The following is a 24,810-nucleotide window of genomic DNA, read 5'->3' on the forward strand; positions in this document are numbered from 1 at the left end:
GAACTTCACTATCGTTTGGATGTGTGTAGGGCAACAAATAGAGCCCACATCGAACTGCACTGAATAGGTATGAAACTGGGAGAGTTTTTCTATAGATTGGAGCAGATTTCTCATTTGTATCGTTTTTTTGTTGCTTTTCAGTGACTGGTCAAAAGTGCACCATGACTTTACGGACACACTGTAGTTCACCTCACGCAGAGATAATCTTGTTATGCATTGTCAGTTTTGGATGATGTTCAGCAACCACCATTTATGTTAGACCTCAAACATCTACAGCCAACAGGACTCCACACAATGACCAGCTGACCCTGCTGGGTCTATCTGCACAAAAGTCAGTTTCCATATTACCTGAATATTGTATGTAATGTTTCTGGTATTCCTCCTGGAAATATATGAGGAAATTGACAACAAGGAGTTACCAGTCAGCATGTGTCAATATCGACTGGACAGTGTGAAACGCACAGACAACCTCGACTGGTCCCTAAATATAGGGTCCCTTAATTAGAATATCATGTTATAACAGATTCACTTTTACTCCACTTGATTAATTGGTATAATTGGGTCCATTCATTTTAAGAGTGTAAAAATAATCACCTCTGAAAAACTGGATTTTGGCATATCCATCGGATGGGGCCACGGATTTTAGTGAAGGAGACAGTCATTTTCGGCAGTATCCGCTATCTTGAGACAGGCATAAAAGCACAGTCAACCACAATTTTGTGGCCATCTACAAAAGGCAAACTCAGGCGAAAACGAGATAAGAAACCATTAAAGTCAATGCCTCTATTGATGGATCCACCTCAATCCCATTTTTCAGGGCTTCAGCCAGAGGCACTTACGTGGGGGAAAAAAAAAGTGAACCCAGCCTAATCCATCTATATAAACCACCCGTCAAATTCTGGCCTGCGGGCCAAATCTAGCACGGTGAGTGTACTTGGCCCACAACTCTGGCATAGCACAACTGTATTGGCATCCTGGATGTCGATATAGTTGAAAGCAATGATGAAAGAGGGAGCAGTCAGCTGACCCACTCTCCTCCATTATTCTCCCTCTGCATCTGATGTGTCAGCACAGCAGGCGCAATGACACTACAACACACCTCCTGTGCCGAGCAGTGCAATGGTTTAGACCGCTCACTGCTCAGACTGGAGAAGAGAGGGAACAAGGAGAGGCGAGTATTATATATATATTTTTTTTTTTAAATGCAGAGCCATTATATTGTATGCAGGACATTATACTGTATGGAGAATTGTGTGAGGATCACAGTTGGGGAATCATACTGTCTTGGGGGTTACCATTCTTTGCCGGGGGAAGGGGGGTTACAGTAGGGTCACCATACAATATGCATGTAGCGTATTATTATAGCGCCATTTATTCCATGGCGCTTTACATGTGAGGAAGGGGTATACATAATAAAAACAAGTACAATAATCTTAAACAAAAGTCATAACTAGTGTAGGATGAGAGAGGACATTGCCCCTGAGGGCTCACAATCTACAAGGGACGGATGGAGATACAGAAGGTGAGGGTAGAGCTGGTCGTGCAACGGTTTGGTGGAACGAGGGTTACTGCGGCTTGTAGGCTTGTCTACAGAGGTAGGTCTTCAGGTTCCTTTCGCAGGTTTCCAAGGTAGGCGAAAGTCTGATATGTTGGGGTAGAGAGTTCCAGAGTGGGTGGATGCGCAGGAGAAATCGTGTATGCAGTTGTGGGAAGAGGGGAGTAGAGAAGGAGATCTTGTGAGGATCGGAGGTTGCATGCAGGTAAGTACCGGGAGCCTAGGTTGCAGATATATGGAGGAGACAGGTTGTGAATGGCTTTGTACATCATGGTTAGAATTTTGAACTGGAGTCTCTGGGTAATGGGGAGCCAGTGAAGGGATTGACAGAGGGGAGAGGCCGGGGAATAGCGGGGAGACAGGTGGATTAGTCAGGCAGCAGAGTTTAGGATAGATTGGAGGGGAGCGAGAGTGTTTAAAGGGAGGCCACAAAAATTAGATTTGAGGTTCTTACTGTAAAATCTCTTTGTCTGAGCCTTCATTGGGGGCACAGGAAACCATAGGTGTATGCTGCTGCTACTAGGAGGTTGACACTATGCAAATAAAAAAGCTCCTACTCTGCAGTGTACACCCCACCGACTGGGGCCAAGCTGTTCAGTTATTGTCAAAGCAGCAGGAGAAGCAGCCTAATCATTAGAAAAAAAGAGTGGGTGCTGTGTCCCCCAATGAAGCCTCCGAGAAAGAGATTTTACAGTAAGAACCCAAAATCTACTTTTCTCTACCGCTTCATTGGGGGACACAGGAAACCATGGGATGTCCCAAAGCCGTACCGAAGGGTAGGAAGACTACAAGAACTAGTCAAAAACACGAGCAGAGGTGAAAATCGCAGGACAGAGACTGGCCTCTGTAATATAGAGAAGACCCTACTACCCAGGCGAAAAATGCCAGGAAGGCAGAGGAAAGGCAAAAATATAACAGAGATCAACAGCTTAGAGAGCTGCTATTAGAAACCAGAGAAAGAATGTTGCAGAAGGCCGTTCGTCCAGAAGCCGAGAGAAGTGGGGAAGACAAAGGATGACTGTCCAAACGCAAACAGGGAATCTGAGCGTCCAAAGAAACTGTTCTGGACAGAAGGAACGCTGAGATGTCCTTGTTCAATTACTAAGGAATCCTGGAAAATTGCTAGAAAGACAAGGAACGCAGGAAAATGACCACCACCAGAAGCGGGCTATTCTAAAGACACCCGGGAAGCTGCTAGAATCAAGGAAGCGCCCTCTCCCCACAGGAAAAAACAAGCCAATGAAAAGAGAAACTAGTTTACCTGAAAGGAAAACAGAGAAGCAGCCCTAAGGAGGTTAAGTGACAACTAGGCTACAGAACCTACCTCGGGAGGAGAGAAAGTGGCGTATAAAAGGGGAATTCCCTGCATAGATCGTATTTACGCATTGACTGGAGGACCCGGAGTTTGGATGCTGTGGTTTTACTAGCAGGCCGTAAAAAGGACAGGGACAGTTACATTGAAATAACAAGGAAAAACTTGAAAGTAGGCTACTGTGAACATACAGGAGAGCAAAACACTGATTCATACTGAGGGAAATCTTGTGAAGTACTCAGGATCTCTTCCGCACGACGCGGGTTCTGTTTCATCAACAAGCGGCTCATAGAAAGAGAACCATCTGAAGAGACAACTCCTTGCCTGTCTAAGTAGGTATAACGTAGACTGTCATGGACAACTCCACAGACTCGGCTTATCAGGTTTTAAACTCAAGCTTACTGAGATGAGGATGTTCATAAGGAACTATGGAAATAGTTGTCAAGATGGACATTGGAAGGCACAATAGTAAATAAGCAGTTGAGCCTGAACAAAAAGATGGATACCACCCTACTCTGAACAGGGAATTAGGAGGAAAAGCCCCTGAAGAACTGAAGCATGCGACGTCTACGTGGGAGGAGACCAGCCAAATCCATGGAAAGTTGGCCATGGGAAGGAGTACATAGTACCAGAAGAAAACTTGACTGACAAAAGAAACAACCATCACTATGACGTCCTGGACGACATTATCGGTCCTGGACCATCTGAGACAGGGCGAGGATTCTCGTGTGTGGACCCTCTTACCTAGGTATAAGTCACAACACAACCGAAGATAACTGTGAAAAAGAAATTGTCAAAATACTGATGAGGATATGATTCTTTCCAAAGGGCAAAAACTGTTATCGCCATGCTCCTCATCGGATCCAGGCCTGGAGCAGCCTTCGTATACTGGTCGATGCTTGCGCAGAGTAAGATCCAATCCCTCTAAGAGGGCTGAATTTGTTTCTGCAACTTTTGGAAACCAAATCCCGGAGTTGTTAGGGTACCATCACACAGTGGCATTTTGATCGCTACGACGGCACAATTTGTGACGCTCCAGCATCGTAACAATATCGCTCCAGCGTCGTAGACTGCTGTCACACTTTGCAATGCTGGAGCGATAATTTCATGACGTATGTGTGATGTAGAAGCCGTTGGTTACTATGCGCACATCGTATACAATATCGTGCACACCTTTGTTACACCATGAGATCATGCCGCCACAGCGAGACACTAGACGACGAAAGAAAGTTTCAAACGATCTGCTACGACGTACGATTCTCAGCGGGGTCCCTGATCGCAGGAGCGTGTCAGACACAGCGAGATCGCTGGAACGTCACAGATATATCGCTGGAACGTCACAAATCGTGCCGTCGTAGCGATCAAAATGCCACTGTGTGACGGTACCCTTAGATTCTTGTGCTCAAGGCTTTATCCGGTGTCTGTAAGAAAGAAGTGTGGGTAAGTACTGACAAACAGATATGGAGCTCTGGTGTTGAGAAAGCTCAAAGTCCTCTAGGATCGTACAGTGGCCAGTTATGAGAGTCTTGGTATGAGTCATGGTATGTATAGGATCTGAAAGAGATAGCCTGACCTACTGGATAGTTAGCGGTAGGCCCGAATAACCAGCCTTTAAATACTGGATAGCGGATAGAGTACTGCTGCAATAGACTGTGAGGAACATGAGGAGAGTGCTTCTGACTTGGCCGAATACGGAACAGAACACCAGTACCACTGCAGCAGACACATCTAATGCACTGAAAAGACGACGGCTTCAATCTACCGTACTGTACCTGGTGGGTGTGCTGCAATCGGCTATCAGTATCCTGTGACTGACTCACCGTGGTGAGAACCCTGGAGAAAGGGTATAGGAGAGAGCCGATTCTGTGTTGCGGTCCAGGTCTGGTTACCTAACGGCATTAGGCAGAATATTAGTCTCAAATCTGGCTGTGTAGTAAACTGCACCACGGAGTCTTTCCTGAAGTATGTCCTGTCTAACATCTCACCTAAAGGCAGAACAGTCAGCTTGGGATCAGAGGGAGACCATGCTCTACTCTCTGTCTCCTGGGTTCAAACCCCTGAGCCTGCATTTTGTGGTCGGCTTTTTTGTCCACTGAGCCACAACAGACACTGCTGGAGGATACAGTATTTTCTCACCAGGAAGTCCGTCCCAAACACTGCGGTAGTGAAAGGGTAGGAACAACTAACCTCTATGCCTAGAGCAGTGCAACACTGGCATCAGGAGAGGGGCTCTAAGTTCCTGATGTAGTCAGGAACATCTTAGATGCCTCCTAGAACAGACAGGCTCTGGTGGGCAGGAGATGGAGGCCAGGACCAATGTTTGTATCACCTAAACACACTTCATGTGTTAGGGGTTAAGGTCCTACTGGCTAGACATATGAGGATACGGGGTGGCAGTACACGCCGTACTCGGTCTCTACGTGGGTGTACAGTTGTGACAGTTCACACTGTATCCCTTCAGTGTAAGAAAATCCATCTGAAAAGAAGCGACGAACACCGAGGTAGATATGGGTCTGGTAAAAGACCCATGTCCACCTCCTACTTGACACTAAGCTAAAAGTGACCAGCTTGGCCCTGGTCGGTGGGGTGTACACTGCGGAGGAGGAGCAAACTTTTTTATTTGCATAGTGTCAGCAGCATACACCCATGGTTTCCTGTGTCTCCCAGTGAAGTGATAGAGAAACAGGAGATTTCAGTAGTCGAGGCGGGAGATCATGAGTGCATGGAATAGGATTTTTGCAGATTCTTGATTGAGGAATATACAGATCTTTAAAATATGCTTTAGTTGTAGTCAGCAGGAAGTGGAAACGGCTTGAATATGTGGCTTGAAGGAGAGATCAGATTACAGGGTTAGGCTACGTTCACATTAGCGTTATGCATGTTTGCGTCGGGTTTGCGTCAGGCGACGCAGCGGCGACGCATGCGTCATGCGCCCCTATATTTAACATGGGGGACGCATGCGTCTTTTTGTGATGCGTTGTGCGACGCATGCGTTTTTTTTGCCGCAAGCGTCGGGCCAAGAAAACACAACAAGTTGCATTTTTCTTGCGTCCAAATTTCGGCAAAAAACGACGCATGCGTCGCAAAACGCAGCGTTTTTGCGTGCGTTTTGTTGCGTTTTTGTTTGCGTTGTGCGTTGCGTCGCCGACGCAAATGTGAACGTAGCCTTACCCAGAGGCAGCAAGCTTGTGGGACTGGGGAGAGTGAGCAGCCATTTACTTTAATGGGTATGTCTGTTCGGGGGGTTGAGTGAGATGGGAGAAAGATGATGAACTTTGTTTTGTCCATATTAAGTTTTACAAATCTAACAGAGAAGAAAGATGAAATAACAGACATTGTGTGATTCTGGTTAGTAGGGCGGGGATATCAGGTTCAGAGAGGTAGATTTGTGTGTTATTAGCATTGAGGTGATACTGCAAGCGGTGGGACTCTATGAGCTGTCCAAGATGGAAGAGAGCAGGGGTCCCAGAACTGATCCTTGGGGGATACCAACAGATAGGAGGCAAGTTAAGGAGGTGGTGTGTGAGTGGAAGACACTGAATGTCCAGCCTGTTAGGTATGATAAGATCTAAGATAGGGCCGAGACTGTGATGCCAAGAGATGATAGAATCTGTAGTAATAAGGAATGGTCCACTGTGTCAAAAGCAGATTACAGGTCCAGAGGAGGAAGACAGAGTAGTGTCGCTTGGCATTGGCAGTTAGGTCATTGGTGCCTTTAGTTAGGGAAGTTTCAGTGGAGTGATGCAGTTGGAAGCTAGATTGTAAGCAGTCGAAGATGGAGCAGGAGGAGAGGTGGGAGGACAGTTCAAGATGGATGTATTGTTCCAGTATTTTTGAGGCATAGGGGTGAAGAGATATGGGGTGATAGTTAGACACAGAGGATGAGTCAAGGGAGGGCTTTTTGATGATGGGTGGGAATGAGGCATGTTTGAAGCATGAGGGGGGAAACACCAGCTGTTAGTGACAGGTTGAAGGGATGGGTTAGGGTTGGGATGAAGACTGTGGTAAGGTTTGGGATGAGGTGGGAAGGGATCGTGTCAAGTGCACAGGTGGCGAGATGTGATCTTGAAAGTTGAGTGGAAAATTGATCTTCTGTAATGGTGGAGAAGGTGGTTTTGGAGAAGGGCTGAGTAGTTATGAGGAGGGGCTGTGGCAGTTGTAGGTGAAAGCTTTCTCCGATATCATTCTTTTGCTAGAAGAATGATGCAAAGTCTTCAGCTGAGATAAATGGAGAGGCATGAGGGGTTGGGGGACGGAGGAGAAAATTTAAAGTGTTGAATAGCTGTTTAAGGTTGTGAGACGGGGAGGATATAAGAGATGAGATGGTTTGTTTTGCCGCAGTGACTGTGGACTTGAAATTCGTGAGGGACTGTTTGAATGTGATGAAGTGCTCATCGTAGTGGTATCTTTTCCATCTCCGCTCAGCAACCCTGGAAGCCCGATTCAGCTCTTTGGTCAGGCTGGTGAGCCACGGTTGCCTGTTGATTTTGCAAGCTTCGGTATGTGTGAGAAGGGCTACCAATTCGAGAGTTGCAGCTATTTTGGTGATATATGAAGTGACAGCAGCATTTTCATTGTGTGAGGAACTTACTTCTGTAAGAGGGAGAAGGGATTCAGAGAGTGAGTGTGGATCAAGGCGTTTGTGCGAGGGTGCGCAAGTTTGTGGAGTGGGGATTGTGGACCTGGAGGGAGAGGGAAGAGAATGTAAGCAGGTTGTTGTCAGAAAGAGGGAGAGGTGAATTAGAGAGGTTAGAAGCTGCAGAAGACCATCGAGCGAGGCTGAAGGAGCAAGTGAGAGATAGAAGCTTGGAGACAGCTGAGAGGGAAGTGTCAATGTGGATGTTGATGTCACCCATGATGTAAGTAGGGATGTCAGCAGAGAGGAAATTAAGTAACCAGGTAGTGAAGTGGTCGAAGAAGGTGGTGACTGGCTCTGGGAAGCAGTAAATGACAGCTGGTTGGTGGGAAAGTAGATGTGCAGAGTACACCTGAAAAGAGGAGAGGGTAAGGGAGTGTGGCAGTGCATTTGGGGTAAAGGAGTTGTCTGATAGGAGAAAACCAACTCCTCTGCCACGCTTGCTACTGGGATGAGGGGTGTGAGAAAGATGGAATTCACCATAAGAAAGTGCAGCAGGAGAGGCTATCAGAGGGTGGAAAGGGCATGAGGAAGCTGTCTGTGTTTGGAGACAGAGGATTGTTATGTTGAGGAAAAGTTCTGAGGAGGAACTTCAGTTCATTCTGGTATAATTCATAGCTGCACACTTGTATGGTGCACAGGGCAGACTGATATATTGCAAAAAATACGTCTGCAAGACATTTGCTAAAAAGAAAAAGAAGAGTTGTCTGAACGGGTCTTTGTCAGATAATACTGAGATGGATGCAGCATATTCAAGGTAGAAAAACATAAATCTTTATTGTATTACAAAAAATTACCGTACATAGAAAGACCACATAGAAAAATCATACAGAGATAAAAAGAGTGGGAAACCCAAATAGAGGCAACACAACCCACATCTATAACCATAAGATTGTGCACATGTCACAAAATCCCCAGTAATTGTTCCTCGAACAGACTTTAAAGCTGCAAGAGGGCATCCCTAAGATACAATCAGTGTATACATTGATAATCACCAGTCCTGTTTGGATAGTTAGTATAGTGCAAGATAAGGTTTACCTCATGTGGGTGATGGTGCCAGCCCCAACGCACGTTTCGACGTTCTGCCTTCTTCCAGGGGTTGGTATCACACCAGCAGGAGCATGACTTTATATTCCAAGTGCTCCAATCATAAATCATATAGTAAGTCCCATTTTCTAACACTATCATTCATTGGTCCATAAGGCTACTCCTATCTTGTGCTTATTCCCTGCCCAAATATCCAAGAACCAATCATTTACAAGTAGGAGTATTAGATTTAAATTTTGGGCAGTTCTACCACTTGCGCCAATCACGCATTTTCAAACATCTATACACCTCCCCTTCTTTTCTTGTAAACAAACATTTCCCATGTGGAGCAGGAAGAATTGACTCAAAGGAGTGGAGTGGGGGGTCCCAGAGGTATCGCGCTATGGCGGCGCACACCGTCCCGACAGGCTCACCCCCTTGCCATCGCACGATGCGACAAAGCAGCGCACCCTCGGCCGTGAGTCAAGCCCCGCCCACGTGTGACGTGGATGGGATTGAGTCACATGACCGGGACGCGGCACGAGCAGTCCGGCGGGCGTGAGCGCACAGCGGGCTAATCGGACAGCCTAGACTAAAGTAAGTCATGCGCCAAATGACTTATGGCCAAAAACACCTGAATGGATTAGATCACATAAGCAAAGTTTATACTAAGGGTAAGTTCACACAATTTTCAGCTGCTTTTTACAGTACCAGCAAAGCCTATGAGATTTCAGAAATCTCATGCACACACATTGGTTTTTTGTTTGATCAGTATTTTGTGCTTTGCTGCGTTTTTTTGACATAGAGCAGCGTTTTTGCTGCGTTTTTTCACCCATTGACTTGAATGGGTGTTGAAAAAAACGCAGCAAAAATGCAGGTATCATTATTTGCTGCGTTTTTGCTGCTGAAAATCCAAGGACATTAGCATGGACAAAGAGAGAAAAAAATGCACTAAAAAAACGCACCAAAACCTGCCTTTTTGACGCAGCTTCTTTCCTGCCAAGATGATCAGGTTTTGCTGCAGAACAAAAAGCAGAAAAAACGCCCTGTGTGAACACCCTAACAGTCAAATCCTGCCATAGGTAATATATGTCAGAATATGCTACATTTATCATTACGCACAGGACTAAATTATTGACCGCAATGATTACTTAGATCTAAAAACAAATAGTGGCTCCACATGGAACCCCCTAATAAGCCATAGAACAAAAAGAGGGGAGAAAGGGGAAATAAGGGAATTCTTCATGTCTTATCCATGCGTTTATGCACAAAGGAGCGACATTTTCAGGTTTTATCCAGTCCAATTATAAGCCTTAGGTTCTTTCCTGATGTTCTAATCAATTAGTGGTGATTTTCTCGGAGCATCAGTTGGAGAACACAAAGTCATACTCTACAAATTAAACAAAATAAAATTGATAAAAATAAAAAACAAGGCGAGATAAAAATCGACACAGATAAGTCAAAGAAATGGAGCAAAACTGCAGGTTTCATTTAAGCCATCTTGATGCACGGTCCTCAGAGTCCAGATCCATTTAGTCTCTATCCGTGCAAGGGGTTGGCTAACTTCCCCTCCTCTACTATCCAAAAGGAGTCTATCCATACCCCTAACTTTAAAACCTTTTGGGTCACATTGATGGTGCACCTTGAAGTGTTTCGGCAATGTCCGTAATTAGTCTATGCATGTCTTCTCTTTGGCAGCAAGAATGTCGCGAACATGTTCTCTAACTCTTGTTTTCAAAGCCCTAGTAGTAAGGCCAACATAGATTTTCTTACATGGACAGCAGGCATAGTAGACAACTGCCCTAGTTGAACATGTAATAGATTGAGTGATTTTATAATTGCTGCTGCCATCTGAAGAGGAAAAGTTGTTGCACGCTCAATATTTGGGCATGCCACACATCTTCCGCACAGAGTACAGCCCCACTTTGTTTTCTGGGGTCGGGCAAACGGTAATTGTTTTTGGTCACTCTTCTCATAGTGGCTCCGAACTAAAATGTCCCTCAAGTTCTTGCTCCGTCATGCCGTGATGTCTGGAGTTGGTGACAAGTATAAGCCAAGGGTGCGATCAGCGAGAAGTATGGGCCAATGTTTAGCCATAAATTTACGCATTATATTCCATTGTGAATGGTACGTGGTGATCAATCTCACCTTATTACCCACATCTTTTTGGTTCCTTAAAGCCCCTCCTGGAGTATAAATCAGATCATGTCTCTTTTGACCATTAGCTCGGTCATAGGCTACCTTGACCTGTCTCTTGCTATATCTTCTGGACCGAAACCTTTGCTTAAGATCACTCACTCTCCTTTGAAAATCTTCATCTGATGAGCAGATCCGCCGGACTCTTAAAAATTGTCCGATTGGTATAGACCTGATGACCTGTGAGCACTTGGAATATAAAGTCATGCTCCTGCTGGTGTGATACCAACCCCCAGAAGAAGGCTGAACACTGAAACGTGCGTTGGGGCTGGCACCATCACCCACAGGAGGTAAACCTTATCTTGCACTATACATACAGTAAAGTCACACTAAACGACTTACCAACGATCACGACCAGCGATACGACCTGGCCGTGATCGTTGGTAAGTCGTTGTGTGGTCGCTGGGGAGCTGTCACACAGACAGTTCTCTCCAGCGACCAACGATCAGGGGAAAGACTTTGGCATCGTTGAAACTGCCTTCAACGATGCCGAAGTCCCCCTGCAGCACCCGGGTAACCAGGGTAAACATCGGGTTACTAAGTGCAGGGCCGCGTTTAGTAACCCGATATTTACCCTGGTTGCCATTGTAAAAGTAAAAAAAAAAAACACACTACATACTCACATTCTGATGTCTGTCACGTCCCCCGCCGGCGTCCACAGGGTTAAAACTGCTTTCGGCAAGAGCGCTGCTAATGCACACGCTGCTGCCGAGAGCTTCCCTGCACTGACTGTGTCAGCGCCGGCAGTAACAGCGGTGACGTCACCGCTGTGCTCTGCTTTACGGCCGGCGCTGACACATTAGCAGAGCTCCTGCCGAAAGCAGTTTTAACCCTGTGGACGCCGGGGGACGTGACAGACATCAGAATGTGAGTATGTACTGGTTTGTTTTTTTTTCTACTTTTACAGTGGTAACCAGGGTAAATATCGGGTTACTAAGCGCGGCCCTGCGCTTAGTAACCCGATATTTACCCTGGTTACAAGTGAACACATCGCTGGATCGGCATCACACACGCCGATCTAGCGATGACAGCGGGTGATCAGCGACCAAAAAAGGGTCCTGATCATTCCCCAACGACCAACGATCTCCCAGCAGGGGCCTGATCGTTGGTCGCTGTCACACATAACGAGATCGTTAGTGGGATCGTTGCTACATCACCAAAAGCTTGACGTTGCAACGATTTCGTTAACGATATCGTTATGTGTGACTCCAGCTTAACTATCCAAACAGGACTGGTGATTAACAATGTATATACTGATTGTATCTTAAGGTACCTTCACACTGAGCAACTTTCCAACGAAAACGGCAATGATCCGTGACGTTGCAGCGTCCTGGATAGCGATCTGGTTGTGTTTGACATGCAGCAGTGATCAGGATCCCGCTGTGACATCGCTGGTCGTAGCTAGAAGTCCAGAACTTTATTTGGTCATCAGTTCGGCGTGATTCGTCATGTTTGACAGCAAAAGCAACGATGCCTGCAATGGTTTTTTATGGAGCGAACAACCAGCGAGAACGATAAGTACGTCACTGGATCGCTCCTGCATCGTTCTGCTGTTACAGTGTTTGACGTCTCCTAGCGACCTAAACAGCGACGCTGCAGCGATCGGCTCGTTGTCAGAAATATTTGGACAGTGACACAAGTTTTGTTATTTTAGCTGTTTACAAAAACATGTTCAGAAATACAATTATATATATAATATGGGCTGAAAGTGCACACTCCCAGCTGCAATATGATAGTTTCCACATCCAAATCGGAGAAAGGGTTTAGGAATCATAGCTCTGTAATGCATAGCGTCCTCTTTTTCAAGGGACCAAAAGTAATTGGACAATGGACTCTAAGGGCTGCAATTAACTCTGAAGGCGTCTCCCTCGTTAACCTGTAATCAATGAAGTAGTTAAAAGGTCAGGGGTGGATTCCAGGTGTGTGGTTTTGCATTTGGAAGCTGTTGCTGTGAGCAGACAACATGCGGTCAAAGGAACTCTCAATTGAGGTGAACCAGAACATCCTGAGGCTCAAAAAAAAGAAAATATCCATCAGAGAGATAGCAGACATGCTTGGAGTAGCAAAATCAACAGTTGGGTACATTCTGAGAAAAAAGGAATTGACTGGTGAGCTTGGGAACTCAAAAAGGCCTGGGCGTCCACGGATGACAACAGTGGTGGATGATTGCCGCATACTTAATTTGGTGAAGAAGAACCCGTTCACAACATCAACTGAAGTCCAGAACACTCTCAGTGAAGTAGGTGTATCTGTCTCTAAGTCAACAGTAAAGAGAAAACTCCATGACAGTAAATACAAAGGGTTCACATCTAGATGCAAACCATTCATCAATAACAAAAATAGACAGGCCAGAGTTAAATTTGCAGAAAAACACCTCAAGAAGCCAGCTCAGTTCTGGAAAAGTATTCTATGGACAGATGAGACAAAGATCAACCTGTACCAGAATGATGGGAAGAAAAAAGTTTGGAGAAGAAGGGGAACGGCACATGATCCAAGGCACACCACATCCTCTGTAAAACATGGTGGAGGCAACGTGATGGCATGGGCATGCATGGCTTTCAATGGCACTGGGTCACTTGTGTTTATTGATGACATAAGAGCAGACAAGAGTAGCCGGATGAATTCTGAAGTGTACCGGGATATACTTTCAGCCCAGATTCAGCCAAATGCTGCAAAGTTGATTGGACGGCGCTTCATAGTACAGATGGACAATAACCCCAAGCATACAGCCAAAGCTACCCAGGAGTTCATGAGTGCCAAAAAGTGGAACATTCTGCAATGGCCAAGTCAATCTCCAGATCTAAACCCAATTGAGCATGCATTTCATTTGCTCAAATCCAGACTTAAGACGGAAAGACCCACAAACAAGCAAGACCTGAAGGCTGCGGCTGTAAAGGCCTGGCAAAGCATTAAGAAGGAGGAAACCCAGCGTTTGGTGATGTCCATGGGTTCCAGACTTAAGGCAGTGATTGCCTCCAAAGGATTTGCAACAAAATATTGAAAATAAAAATATTTTGTTTGGGTTATGTTTATTTGTCCAATTACTTTTGACCTCCTAAAATGTGGAGTGTTTGTAAAGAAATGTGTACAATTCCTACATTTTCTATCAGATATTTTTGTTCAACCCTTCAAATTAAACGTTACAATCTGCACTTGAATTCTGTTGTAGAGGTTTCATTTCAAATCCAATGTGGTGGCATGCAGAGCCCAACTCGCGAAAATTGTGTCACTGCCCAAATATTTCTGGCCCTAACTGTATATCGCTGCAGCGTCGCTTAATGTGACGGTACCTTTAGGGATGCCCTCTTGCAGCTTTATAGTCTGTTCGAGGAACAATTACTGGGATTTTTGTGACATGTGCAGCCTCTTAAGGTTATAGATGTGGGTTGTGGTGCCTCTATTTGGGTTTCCCACTCTTTTAACCTTTGTATGATTTTCCACATGCTTCGTTTCCACATGCGAGACACGGACGTGTTTCTCGCAAATGGAAACAACCCTAAGGTGGAGGGTGGAAATAGATGGAAAATAAGTAGGTGGGGAGTTACACTGAGCACCTGTGCTTGGTTTGAACACTTCTAGTTTTGTTCTTAACACCTTTCCACTCCCAGGACAGTTTTGTGGTTCAGAACATTGCTGTGGTGGTTTGCTGCCTCCCTGATACACCATTATCCCCGCCGATTCTTTGTATGTAGAGTCAGTTGCACATTGCTGTATAGTGTCTGCCTGTGGCTTTCAATGGCGACTGATATTGGATCCCATACCCTTTCTACTGTGTTTACTCACCAGATTCGTCTTCACTCTATGGAAGGAGGCGCCATTCTACGCTCCGTCCAGATAAATGACGCAGGCCTCTATACATGTCTGGGGACAGAGAATGGCTTCCGACGTTCACGTGGCAAAATAAGACTAAGTGTTCTACCCCGTGAAATGCTGGAAAAACTGACATCAGCCCCTACTATGCTCCCATTACCAGCACAATGCCCACCTACCCGTAACAGGCAAAAATCAAGAACACAAGCCGAGAGGAACTGAAGCTGTCAAAATATGGACAAGCCAGCCCGAGAGAGCTGGCCGGCTGCAGCCACAGGACCCACTGTTCCCACACAAGAGACTCCTGCCCCTGGGAGACTGTGGGGGATATCACCTTCCCAGCTGCCATGCTGGCGTGGTTGAGGATGAGTATTGGTTTGTGTAGGGGTGAAAGGTGTTAGTGGTAGTAAGACATTCCAGAACGATCCTTTGTATAGAGAAGTGTGTGAGTGAGTATGTAGTGCGAGTGTGAAGTATTCCTATTTATCACAAACACTGGATGCCAGATTTCTTGTTATAACCTGTGAGCAGCTGCCATGTTGTGTGCCATCCTCAGCCCAAGTCACTAGGTTTTCTTCTCATGTATCCGATTTCCAGCACAAGAGACTGAGTTGCACAGCGAGCAGCACATTTAACTGGACAGATGCCAGGCGACAATGCTGGCCCACTTGTAATTAGCAATATCAGATTCACAACCTGAAGTAAGAAATTAAATCTATTTTGTATCTGTTATTATTGTATTCTCAGTTTCCCCATGGACTGTAATTCTGCTCACATTTTATATATTTTGTGCTAATATCGCTGCTTATTATGTTGGCCAGTTTAGTTTTTTTTTTTTAAGTTTTTGTTTAAGTGTAAAATATTGGGACTGGAAAGGGGAAATTAAATTTTGTGTTTATAGTCCCAGTTACAAAGAATGAGAGTAGTGCTTCTAATGAGCTTCCCAGGCTGGCCGCCGTTACCAAGTACCAGCATGAGGGCTGTAGGAGATACGTACTGGAGATACTTACACATGTAGACCAACTCAAGTGAATGGGTCTATGCACATATCAGTGTGTTTCCACGGACTGTGTGTGTCTATCGGCAAAATACGCTGACATGTCCATTTAAAAGCCGCCCGTCCTGCAAACTGCCTCCCACGTGCACATGAATGACATCCATGTGTCATCAGTGTGACACTTACTGGCGCCTGGGAAGCATCGGTACAGTCAACGCTGTTCCCTGGCACCAGGTGCTGAAGACCGCTCTCATGATTCTTCCCTGCTCTGCCGGCGATCAGGGGAGAATCTTGAGAGTTATATTCAACTGATAGCAGCGAGAGCAGGCAGAGGCTGATGGGACGATTACTCCCATCAGCCTATACCTGCTGCCAATAATAACAGTGAGAGCAGGCGGTGGTTGATGGGGTTATTCATCAGCCACTGCTTGCGCTATAAAGAAATTAAAAAACAAAAACGGCATGGGTTCCCCTGTATTTTTGATAACCAGCCAGGCAAAACTGATAGCTCTTCCCACTTGTCTTGTAGCAGTGGCAAGTAAGGTAATATTTGTGGGGTTGATGTCACCTTACAATACTAAGGTGACATCAAGCCCACGGCTTAGTAATGGAGAGACGTCTATAAGACACCTATCCATTACTAATCCTATAGTTATATGGTAAATAAAGACACAGCCAGAAAAAAAGTTCTTTATTTGAAAACAAAACATACTTTTCCATTCCATTTTTACCTAAAAATAACAAACACAGTTATACTCCCCTAAAACCCATTCCATTGAAGCCAACGTCTCCTGTAACAAAGCAAAAATAAACAACAGTAACCCTCACCTGTTCTACGCCGTAATCCATGTTTGGGGATAAATAGTTTTCAACCTGGACTTGGATGGCCAAGATGCGACCATCCAGGCTGAGAACCACTGATGAAGGAGATACTGCGAGCACAACATCAGTGAGCAGCGGTGACCTCTTCGAGGTTACTGCGGGTCACCGAGGCTGAGTTCCCAGCCGGGCGGAACTCCGGTGATCTCAGCACACTGAGGAAAGAGTCACTGAGTTCACTGCATCACTGCAGATTTCTCACGGTGAACTTACTGAGCTGAACAGTGGTGAACTCAGTGACTTTTTCTCACGGTGCTGAGGTCAACGGAGTTCCGCCCGCCTGGGAACGCAGCCTCAGTGACTCGCAGTAACCTCGATGACGTCAGCGCTGATCACTGATGCTATGCTCGCAGCAGCTCATTCATCAGTGGTTCTCAGCCTGGACGGTTGCATCTTGGCACCGTCCAGGTTTAAAACTATCCCCAGACATGGATTACGGCGTGGGACAGAATGTCGAGGGCGGGTTAGGGATATTGTTTTTTATATTTTTGTTTTATTACAGGATTCCATACAATGGAATGGGTGTTATGTGAGTATAACTGTTTTCTCCAATTTTATTAAAATACAGCAAATGTGTGTTTTGTTTTGATTTCAAATAAAATACTTTATACTTGCTGTGTGTTTATTTACCATATAACTATAGGATTAGTAATGGATAGGTGTCTTATAGCAGCCTCTCCATTACAAACTCATGGGCTTTGAGGTCACCAGACAATACAAAGGTGACATCAACTTCACAAATATTACCCCACTTGCCACTGCTACAGGGCAAGTAGGAAGAGACCGACGAAGTGCCAGAATTGGCGTATCTAATAGATGTGCCCTTTCTGGGCGGCTGCTGGCTGCTATTTTTTAGGCTGGGGGGGGACAATATCCATGGCCCCTTACCAGCCTGAGAATAAATACACCTATCAGCCGGCGCCTGCTCTCATTGTTATCAGTTGAATATAACCCTCAACATTCCCCCTGCTTGCGCTGATCACCAGCAGAGCAGGGAAGCATGATGAGAGCGGTCTTCAGCGCCGGGGAATAGTGTCAACAGTACCGCTGCTTCCCAGGCGCCGGTACGTGTGGTACTGATTCGGCACACCATTGCCACATATGTGCCACAAGTAATTGACACACAGACATGGATATCTCCAATATTGTTTTTCCGATACCGGAAATATCAGGACATGTGAAATTGTCCAGCTTTAGGCTGGATTTACACAGTCTATCGTCATGGTCCGTGCTCTGATCAGAAGACATGACCCCAACTGTCTAACACTAGGGTCAACAACTGTATTTTCTCTCGTCTGAGAAAAATCAGTCAGCTTATGCTAATCACATGCTAATCAGTATTCTTTGACAAGGAAAAAAAATTCTCCATTCTGCCAGTCTGAAAATCGGACCGTACTCAGATGTCATCCGAGTGCAGTCAGATTTTCTCTGCAGACTCATTGCCTTGCATGACCAAGCGTGATCTGGATATCGGATGAAAATCACGCGTACGGAGTTTTTTTTTCCCATGGACAGACTGTCAAAAGAAAAAAAAAATACAGGCATGCTCAACCCAATAGAAAAATATTGGTCACAGTACAATTCCTAATAGGCATAGATAAAACAGGAGACCAGTGGCCAGGCTGGGTGTTTTGATCCAACCTCCGTGTGCAATTATTCACATTTAGAAACTAGAGAGCACAGAATGTAACCTCTCAATGTGTATATAGTTGATCTTCGCTCATTAACAGGCCATAAATGTAATGCTTCTTTACCCAGGACATCTGACTGCAGGACAGAGTCACAACCCTGTGTCTCATGTTGGCTTTATAAGAGCGCTCGGCTTCCCTGCCTTCTGGCTGGGCAGTACTGAATGAATGATTCAGCCAACATTATAGCAATGCTTGCGCAGACTAGGACAGGCAGTCTCCGGGTCTCCATTCTCTCTCTGTGCACACCCTCAGTCCCTGCCTCACTGCCTGTGCTGCACTGTGCACAGACATCCCCCCCACCGGACCCGGTAATCGCCGCTCGCAGTAGCATACCGGCAGAGGTGTATCTAGGTTTTCTGGCACCAGGGGCAAGAATTCATTTCCAATGACATATGCGATTTGCACACTTAGTCATGTACCCACGAGCTCCTCTCCTTAATGCTCTCAATGTTCAGTGAAAAACTGAGAGAAGCAGAAGAGAAGCTCGTTGTCACAGGACCACAAGTATGAAAATTGCATATGAGTGAAGTGTCTATGTGATGACTACTGGAACCTGCAAAGCTGAATCCTGACATCGCAGCTTCTGAATTCTCACAACGAATGCACTGCACACTTTTAGGATCCTCCCTTGACGGTGGACAGTCATGCCGGCACAAGCATGTGATTTGTATACTTCTGACCACTTTCCGACTAGACGTGGACGGCCTCGCTCAGTTCATTTTCATTGAGTGAGGCCACACATGTCTAGTCAGCCGCCGGCACGAGAGAATCCTGACAGCGTGCAGAGCGCATTGTGAGAAGTCAGAAGTCTGCAATCACTTAGAATGACTGCAGACTCATTACAAACCTGGACATTCCCTTTAATGCTCCTAACATAAATAAAAACATGATAGTATCACAAATAACATTTACATCCAAGTACCTTATAGATGACGTCGTCTGTGGAAGCCGTTCTCCTTTTCTTCATCTTGTCCAGACCCCATGATGAGTTTTCTCATCCACAGCTGGTCTCTGCAGACTTCCATCTTCTCCGCTTTTTTGCAGAAAATCTCCACGTGATGCCCTTAAAGATACAAGTGTCATTATGATGCTCCGAATAAAAATTGCCCCTCACTATATTGTCTGCACAAAATATGACCCCCACACTGTCTCTTTTATGGTACATGCTCTTCACACTCTCCTTTCCATACCGGCCCTTTCTTCACACTGTCCTCTTACACTGTGTCCCCCCTATAGGGCTCAGTCTCTATGCTGTACTCTCTCATTACACTCCCCCTCCTTGGTTTACTGTCCCCTCCTGGCTGTGCCCTTACACTGTCCCCCCATGCTACAAACCCTCTACTCAGTTTCTATTCTGTGCCCACTCACTTTTCTCCCCCCAAACTGTCTCCTCACACTATTCCCCTATACTGTCTCCCCTCACATCCCTCCTGTTCACCATACTGTCTCTTCATATATTTACTCCCTCACTTTCTTTACTGCCTGCTCACCTGACTCCCCATACTGTCTACACACATCACATCACCCTCACCCACTGTACTCTGTCTACATACATTTTTCACATCGCTACTCATACTGTGCCCATATACATTCCCCTGTTCGCTCCCCATACTGTATGCACCCATCCCCCATACTGTTTCCTCATATATGCCCCCCATTCCCCCATACTGTTTCCTCGTACATGCCCCCATACTGTTTCCTCATGCATGCCCCCCATTCCCCTGTACTGTTTCCTCATACATGCCACCATTCCCCTGTACTGTTTCCTCATACATGCCCCCCATTCCCCTGTAACTTCCTCATACATTCCCCCATACTGTTTCCTCATAGATGCCCCCCATTCCCCCATACTGTTTCCTCATACATGCCCCAATTCCACCATACTGTTTCCTCATACATGCCCCACATTCCCGCATACTGTTTCCTCATTCATGCCCCCAATTCCCCCGTACTGTTTCCTCATACATGCGATTTGCACACTTAGTCATGTACTGTGTCTTCATACATGCCCCCCATTCCCCCGTACTGTTTCTTCATACATGCCCCCCATTCCCCCGTACTGTTTCTTCATACATGCCCCCCATTCCCCCGTACTGTTTCTTCATACATGCCCCCCATTCCCCCGTACTGTTTCCTCATACATGCCCTTCATTCCCCTGTACTGTTTCCTCATACATGCCCCCCATTCCCCCGTACTGTTTCCTCATACATACCACCCATTCCCCCATACTATTTCCTCATACATGCCCCCATTCCCCATACTGTTTCCTCATACATGCCCCCATTCCCCTGTACTGTTTCCCCATCTCCCTCTTTGCTCTTCATTTTGTGTTCTCAAATCTCCCCCACACATTAAATCCCCCCATCCCCACTACAAATGTCCCCACACACAATAAATAACCCCATCCCCACTCCAATTCTCCCCACACATAATAAATCCCCCTATCCCCACTCAAATTGTCCCCACAAACAATAAATCTCCCCATCCCCACTCAAATTCTCCACACATAATAATTCCCTCCATCCCCACTCAAATTGCCCCCCCCCCCCCCCCCACCCCCCACTTAATCTTCGGTGTCTTCTGCTCCACTGGAGCACTTACCACCAGTGTTCGCCTCTGCAGCACGAGTGAGCGACGTCTTGTATGCATTGCTCCCATCTTGTATGCATTGCTCGGCTCCCCCTCCTCCCATCTTGTATGCATGGCTCAGCTCCAACCCCATCTTGTATGCATGGCTCAGCTGCCCCCCATCTTGTATGCATGGCTCAGCTCCCCCCCATCTTGTATGCATGGCTCAGCTGGCTCCCCCATCCATCTTGTATGCATTGCTCGTTTCCCCCCGCCCTCCCTCATCCTTCCCTGCATCTCTGTCCCGGCACAGCAGCTTCTTTCTGTGTGAGCTGTCACGTGTACTGCTCATTAAGCTGTACCACGTAACCGCTAAGCACAGGACGAGCTGCCGGCGGTGAGACCATCTGAGTTGCAGGCACTGCTGGAGGAAGGTGAGTATGATGTCTTCAAGGAGGTGGGCGTGCGGGAGGGTGGGTGGTGACCCTGGACTTTAATTTAAAAAAAAAAATTAAATTGCTGAGGTGCCGCCCCCGCATGTGCTTAGTGGCAAATACTGACTTCCAATATTGTTACAATCAGTTTGCAATCTTACCAACTGCAGAACTTGAGAATAACCCTTTAATAGATGTTTTCTCTCAAAGGACATGCATCCACAGAATGACAACTGTTGGATTGTTGGGGTCTCAGTCCACCATTCCTCCTGTGTGAAGTCAGGCTTGAATGGAGCAGCCATTCATTTGTCTATGAGAATACAGAGAGAACACAGCACGATTCTATCTCACAACAGCCAACAATGACTTTCTGTTTAAACCTGACCTAAGAGAAGAGGAGGATCACATATAGTCATGGCCAAAAGTGTAGGCACACTTGAAATTGTTCCATAAAATTAAGTATTTTTCCCAGAAAATTATTGCAATTGCACATTTTTGTTATACATGTTTAGTTGCTTTGCATTTTAGAACAACACAAAAAAACAAGAAAAAAAAGGCAAATTGTACATAATTTCACACAAACTCCCAAAAATGTGCAGGATAAAATTATTGGCACCTTTCCAAAATTGTGGGTCAACAAACTTTGTTTCAGGCATGCGATGCTCATTCAAACTCACGTGTGGCAAGTAACAGGTGTGGGCAATAAGAAAATCACACCTGAAACCAGATAAAAAAGGGGGGGGAAGTCAATCTTTGCATTGTGTACGCGCGCACCACAATAAGTATGGAGAACAGAAAGAGAAAAGAACTGTCTGAGGGCTTGAGAACCAAAATGGCTGAATCTCAAGGTTACAAGTCCATGTCCAGAGATCTTAATATTCTTTTGTTCACTTTGCGCAACATAATCAAGAAGTTTACAACCCACGGCACTGCAGCAAATCCCCCTAGACGTGGACATCAGAGAAAAATTGATGAAAAGGTTGCTACGCAGGATAGTCCAAATGGTGGGTAAGCAGCCTCAATCAAGGTCCAAAGAAATTCAGGCTGTCCTGCAGGGTCAGGGTGCATCAGTATCAGTGCAAACTATCTGTCAACACTCGAATGTAAATGAAACACTATGGCAAGAGACCCAGGAAAACCCCACTGCTAACAGACATTAAAAAAAAGTTAGACTGTACATAAGCAAAAATCCTATGAAAGCATCTTGTGGACAGATGAGACCAAGATCGAGCATTTTGGTAAAGCATATCATTCTACTGTTTACCGAAAATGGAATGAGGCCTACAAAGAAAAGAACACAGTACCCAGAGGCGTATCTAGGGTTTCTGGCACCCGGGGCAAGAATTCATTTCGGCGCCCCCCCCAGGACATATGTGATTTTCACACTTAGTCATGTACCCACGAGCTCCTCTCCCTAATGCTCTCAATATTCAGTGAAAAACTGAGAGAAGCAGAAGAGAAGCTCGTTGTCACAGGACCACAAGTCTGAAAGTCGCATATGAGTGAAGTGTCCATGTGACGACTACTGGAACCTGCAGAGCTGAATCCTGACATCGCAGCTTCTGAATTCTTTTAGGATTCTCCCTTGCCGGTGGACGGTCATGTCAGCAAAAGCATGTGATTAGTATACTTCTGACCACATTCCGACTAGACGTGCCGGCCTCGCTCAGTTCATTTTCATTGAGTGAGGCCACACATGTCTAGTCAGCACGTGACCGCATGTATGTAAATCACCAGCACGAGAGAATCCTGACAGCGTGCAGGGCGCACTGTGAGAATTCAGAAGTCTGCAGTCACAAAGAATGACTGCAGACTCATTACAAACCTGGACAACCCCTTTAATGCTCCTAACATAAATAAAAACATGAGTTAGTCAGTATCACAATGTTATGATTAGGTAATTCAGAACCACAATGGACCTTGAAGTTCAGAGCACACAAGTGACCTGACAAAACCCACAAAACATAGGACGAGCTCTGAGACGTGGGAACTCTGCTGACCGCAATCCCTAATCCTATAATACCACACTAAAGGTAGCCGTGGAGCGCTCCTGACAGACCTAGGCGCCTCGGGCACAGCCTGAGAAACTAGCTAGCCCTGAAGGTAGAAAAATAAGCCTACCTTGCCTCAGAGAAATTCCCCAAAGGAAAAGGCAGCCCCCCACATATAATGACTGTGAGTAAGATGAAAATACAAACACAGAGATGAAATAGGTTTAGCAAAGTGAGGCCCGACTTACTGAATAGATCGAGGACAGGAAAGATAGCTTTGCGGTCAACACAAAAACCTGCAAACAACCACGCAGAGGGGCAAAAAGACCCTCCGCACCGACTAACGGTACGGAGGTGCTCCCTCTGCGTCTCAGAGCTTCCAGCAAGCAAGCAAAACCCAAAAAGCAAGCTGGACAGAAAATATAGCAAATAAATAAACACAAGTAGACTTAGCTTATGCTGAGCAGACAGGCCACAGGAAAGATCCAGGAGGAAGCAAGACCAACACTAGAACATTGACTGGAGGCCAGGAGCAAAGCACTAGGTGGAGTTAAATAGAGCAACACCTTACGACTTCACCACATCACCTGAGGAAGGAAACTCAGAAGCCGCAGTACCACTTGTGACCACAGGAGGGAGCTCTGCCACAGAATTCACAACACACAAATAACATTTACATCCAGGTACCTTATAGATGTCGTCATCTCTGGAGTCGTTCTACTTCTTTTCTTCATCTTGTCCAGACCCCATGATGAGTTTTCTCATCCACAGCCGTCTCTGCAGACTTCCATCTTGTCCGCTCTTTTGCAGAAAATCTCCACATGACGCCCTTAAAGATACAAGTGTCATTATAATGCTCCTGAATAAAAAATTGCCCCTCACTATATTGTCTGCCCAAAATATGACCCCCACACTGTCCCTCTTATGGTACATACTCTTCACTCTAACCTCTCCTTTCCATACCGGTCCCCTCTTCACACTGTCCTCTCACACTGTGTCCCCCTCTATAGGGCCCAGTATTTGTACTGTACTCTGATTACACTCCCCCCTCCTTGGTATACCGTCCTCTGCTGGCTGTGCCCTTACACTGTCCCCTCATTCTACACCCCTACTGCTCAGTTTCTATTCTGTGCCCACTCACTTTTCTCCCGCATACTGTCTCCTCACACTATTCCCTTCCCTCCTCATACTGTCTCCTCTCACATCCCTCCTGTTCACCAAACTGTCTCCTCATATATTTACCCCCTCGCTTTCTATACTGCCTGCTCACCTGACTCCCTATATTGTGTCTGCACACATCCCATCACCCTCACTCCCCGTACTCTGTCCACATACATTTTTCACATTGCTACTCATACTGTGTCCACATACATTCCCCCGTTCGCTCCTCATACTGTCTGCACCCATCCCCCATACTGTTTCCTCAGATATGCCCCCCATTCTCCTGAACTGTTTCCTCATATATGCCCATTATTTTCCTCTACCCCACCCCATCATTGCTCTCTTCACCACCACTATAATTGCTTTCTCCCCCACCACCCCATAATTTCCCATTCCACCACCTCCATCATTTCCTCCTTTGCCTTTTCTACCATATCCATCATTTTCTTTTCCCCCACCATCTCCATCTTTGCCCTTTCCACCACCATCATCATTGTCCTTTCCACCATCACCATACTTGCCCATTCCACCACCTCCATCATTTTCTCCCCCT

At 45.9% G+C, this 24,810-nt stretch overlaps 1 protein-coding gene across 2 annotated transcripts in view; it reads left to right on the top strand.

Annotated features, from left to right (window-relative positions):
- LOC138662520 (semaphorin-3F-like) overlaps positions 1-15,452 on the top strand; it is a 153,962-nt gene extending 138,510 nt beyond the window's left edge. The window contains exon 18 of one of the 2 annotated variants that reach the window (XM_069748253.1): positions 14,512-15,265. In XM_069748253.1, the coding sequence (XP_069604354.1) occupies positions 14,512-14,757 (246 nt within the window). In that variant the 3' untranslated portion in view covers positions 14,758-15,265. Of the gene's footprint in view, positions 1-14,511 lie in introns of both variants that reach the window. The other variant, XM_069748252.1, reaches the window with a different exon arrangement.
- The last annotated feature ends 9,358 nt before the right edge of the window (positions 15,453-24,810 follow it).

Source organism: Ranitomeya imitator, chromosome 2, assembly GCF_032444005.1.
Source record: "Ranitomeya imitator isolate aRanImi1 chromosome 2, aRanImi1.pri, whole genome shotgun sequence".
Taxonomy (NCBI): Eukaryota; Metazoa; Chordata; class Amphibia; order Anura; family Dendrobatidae; genus Ranitomeya; species Ranitomeya imitator.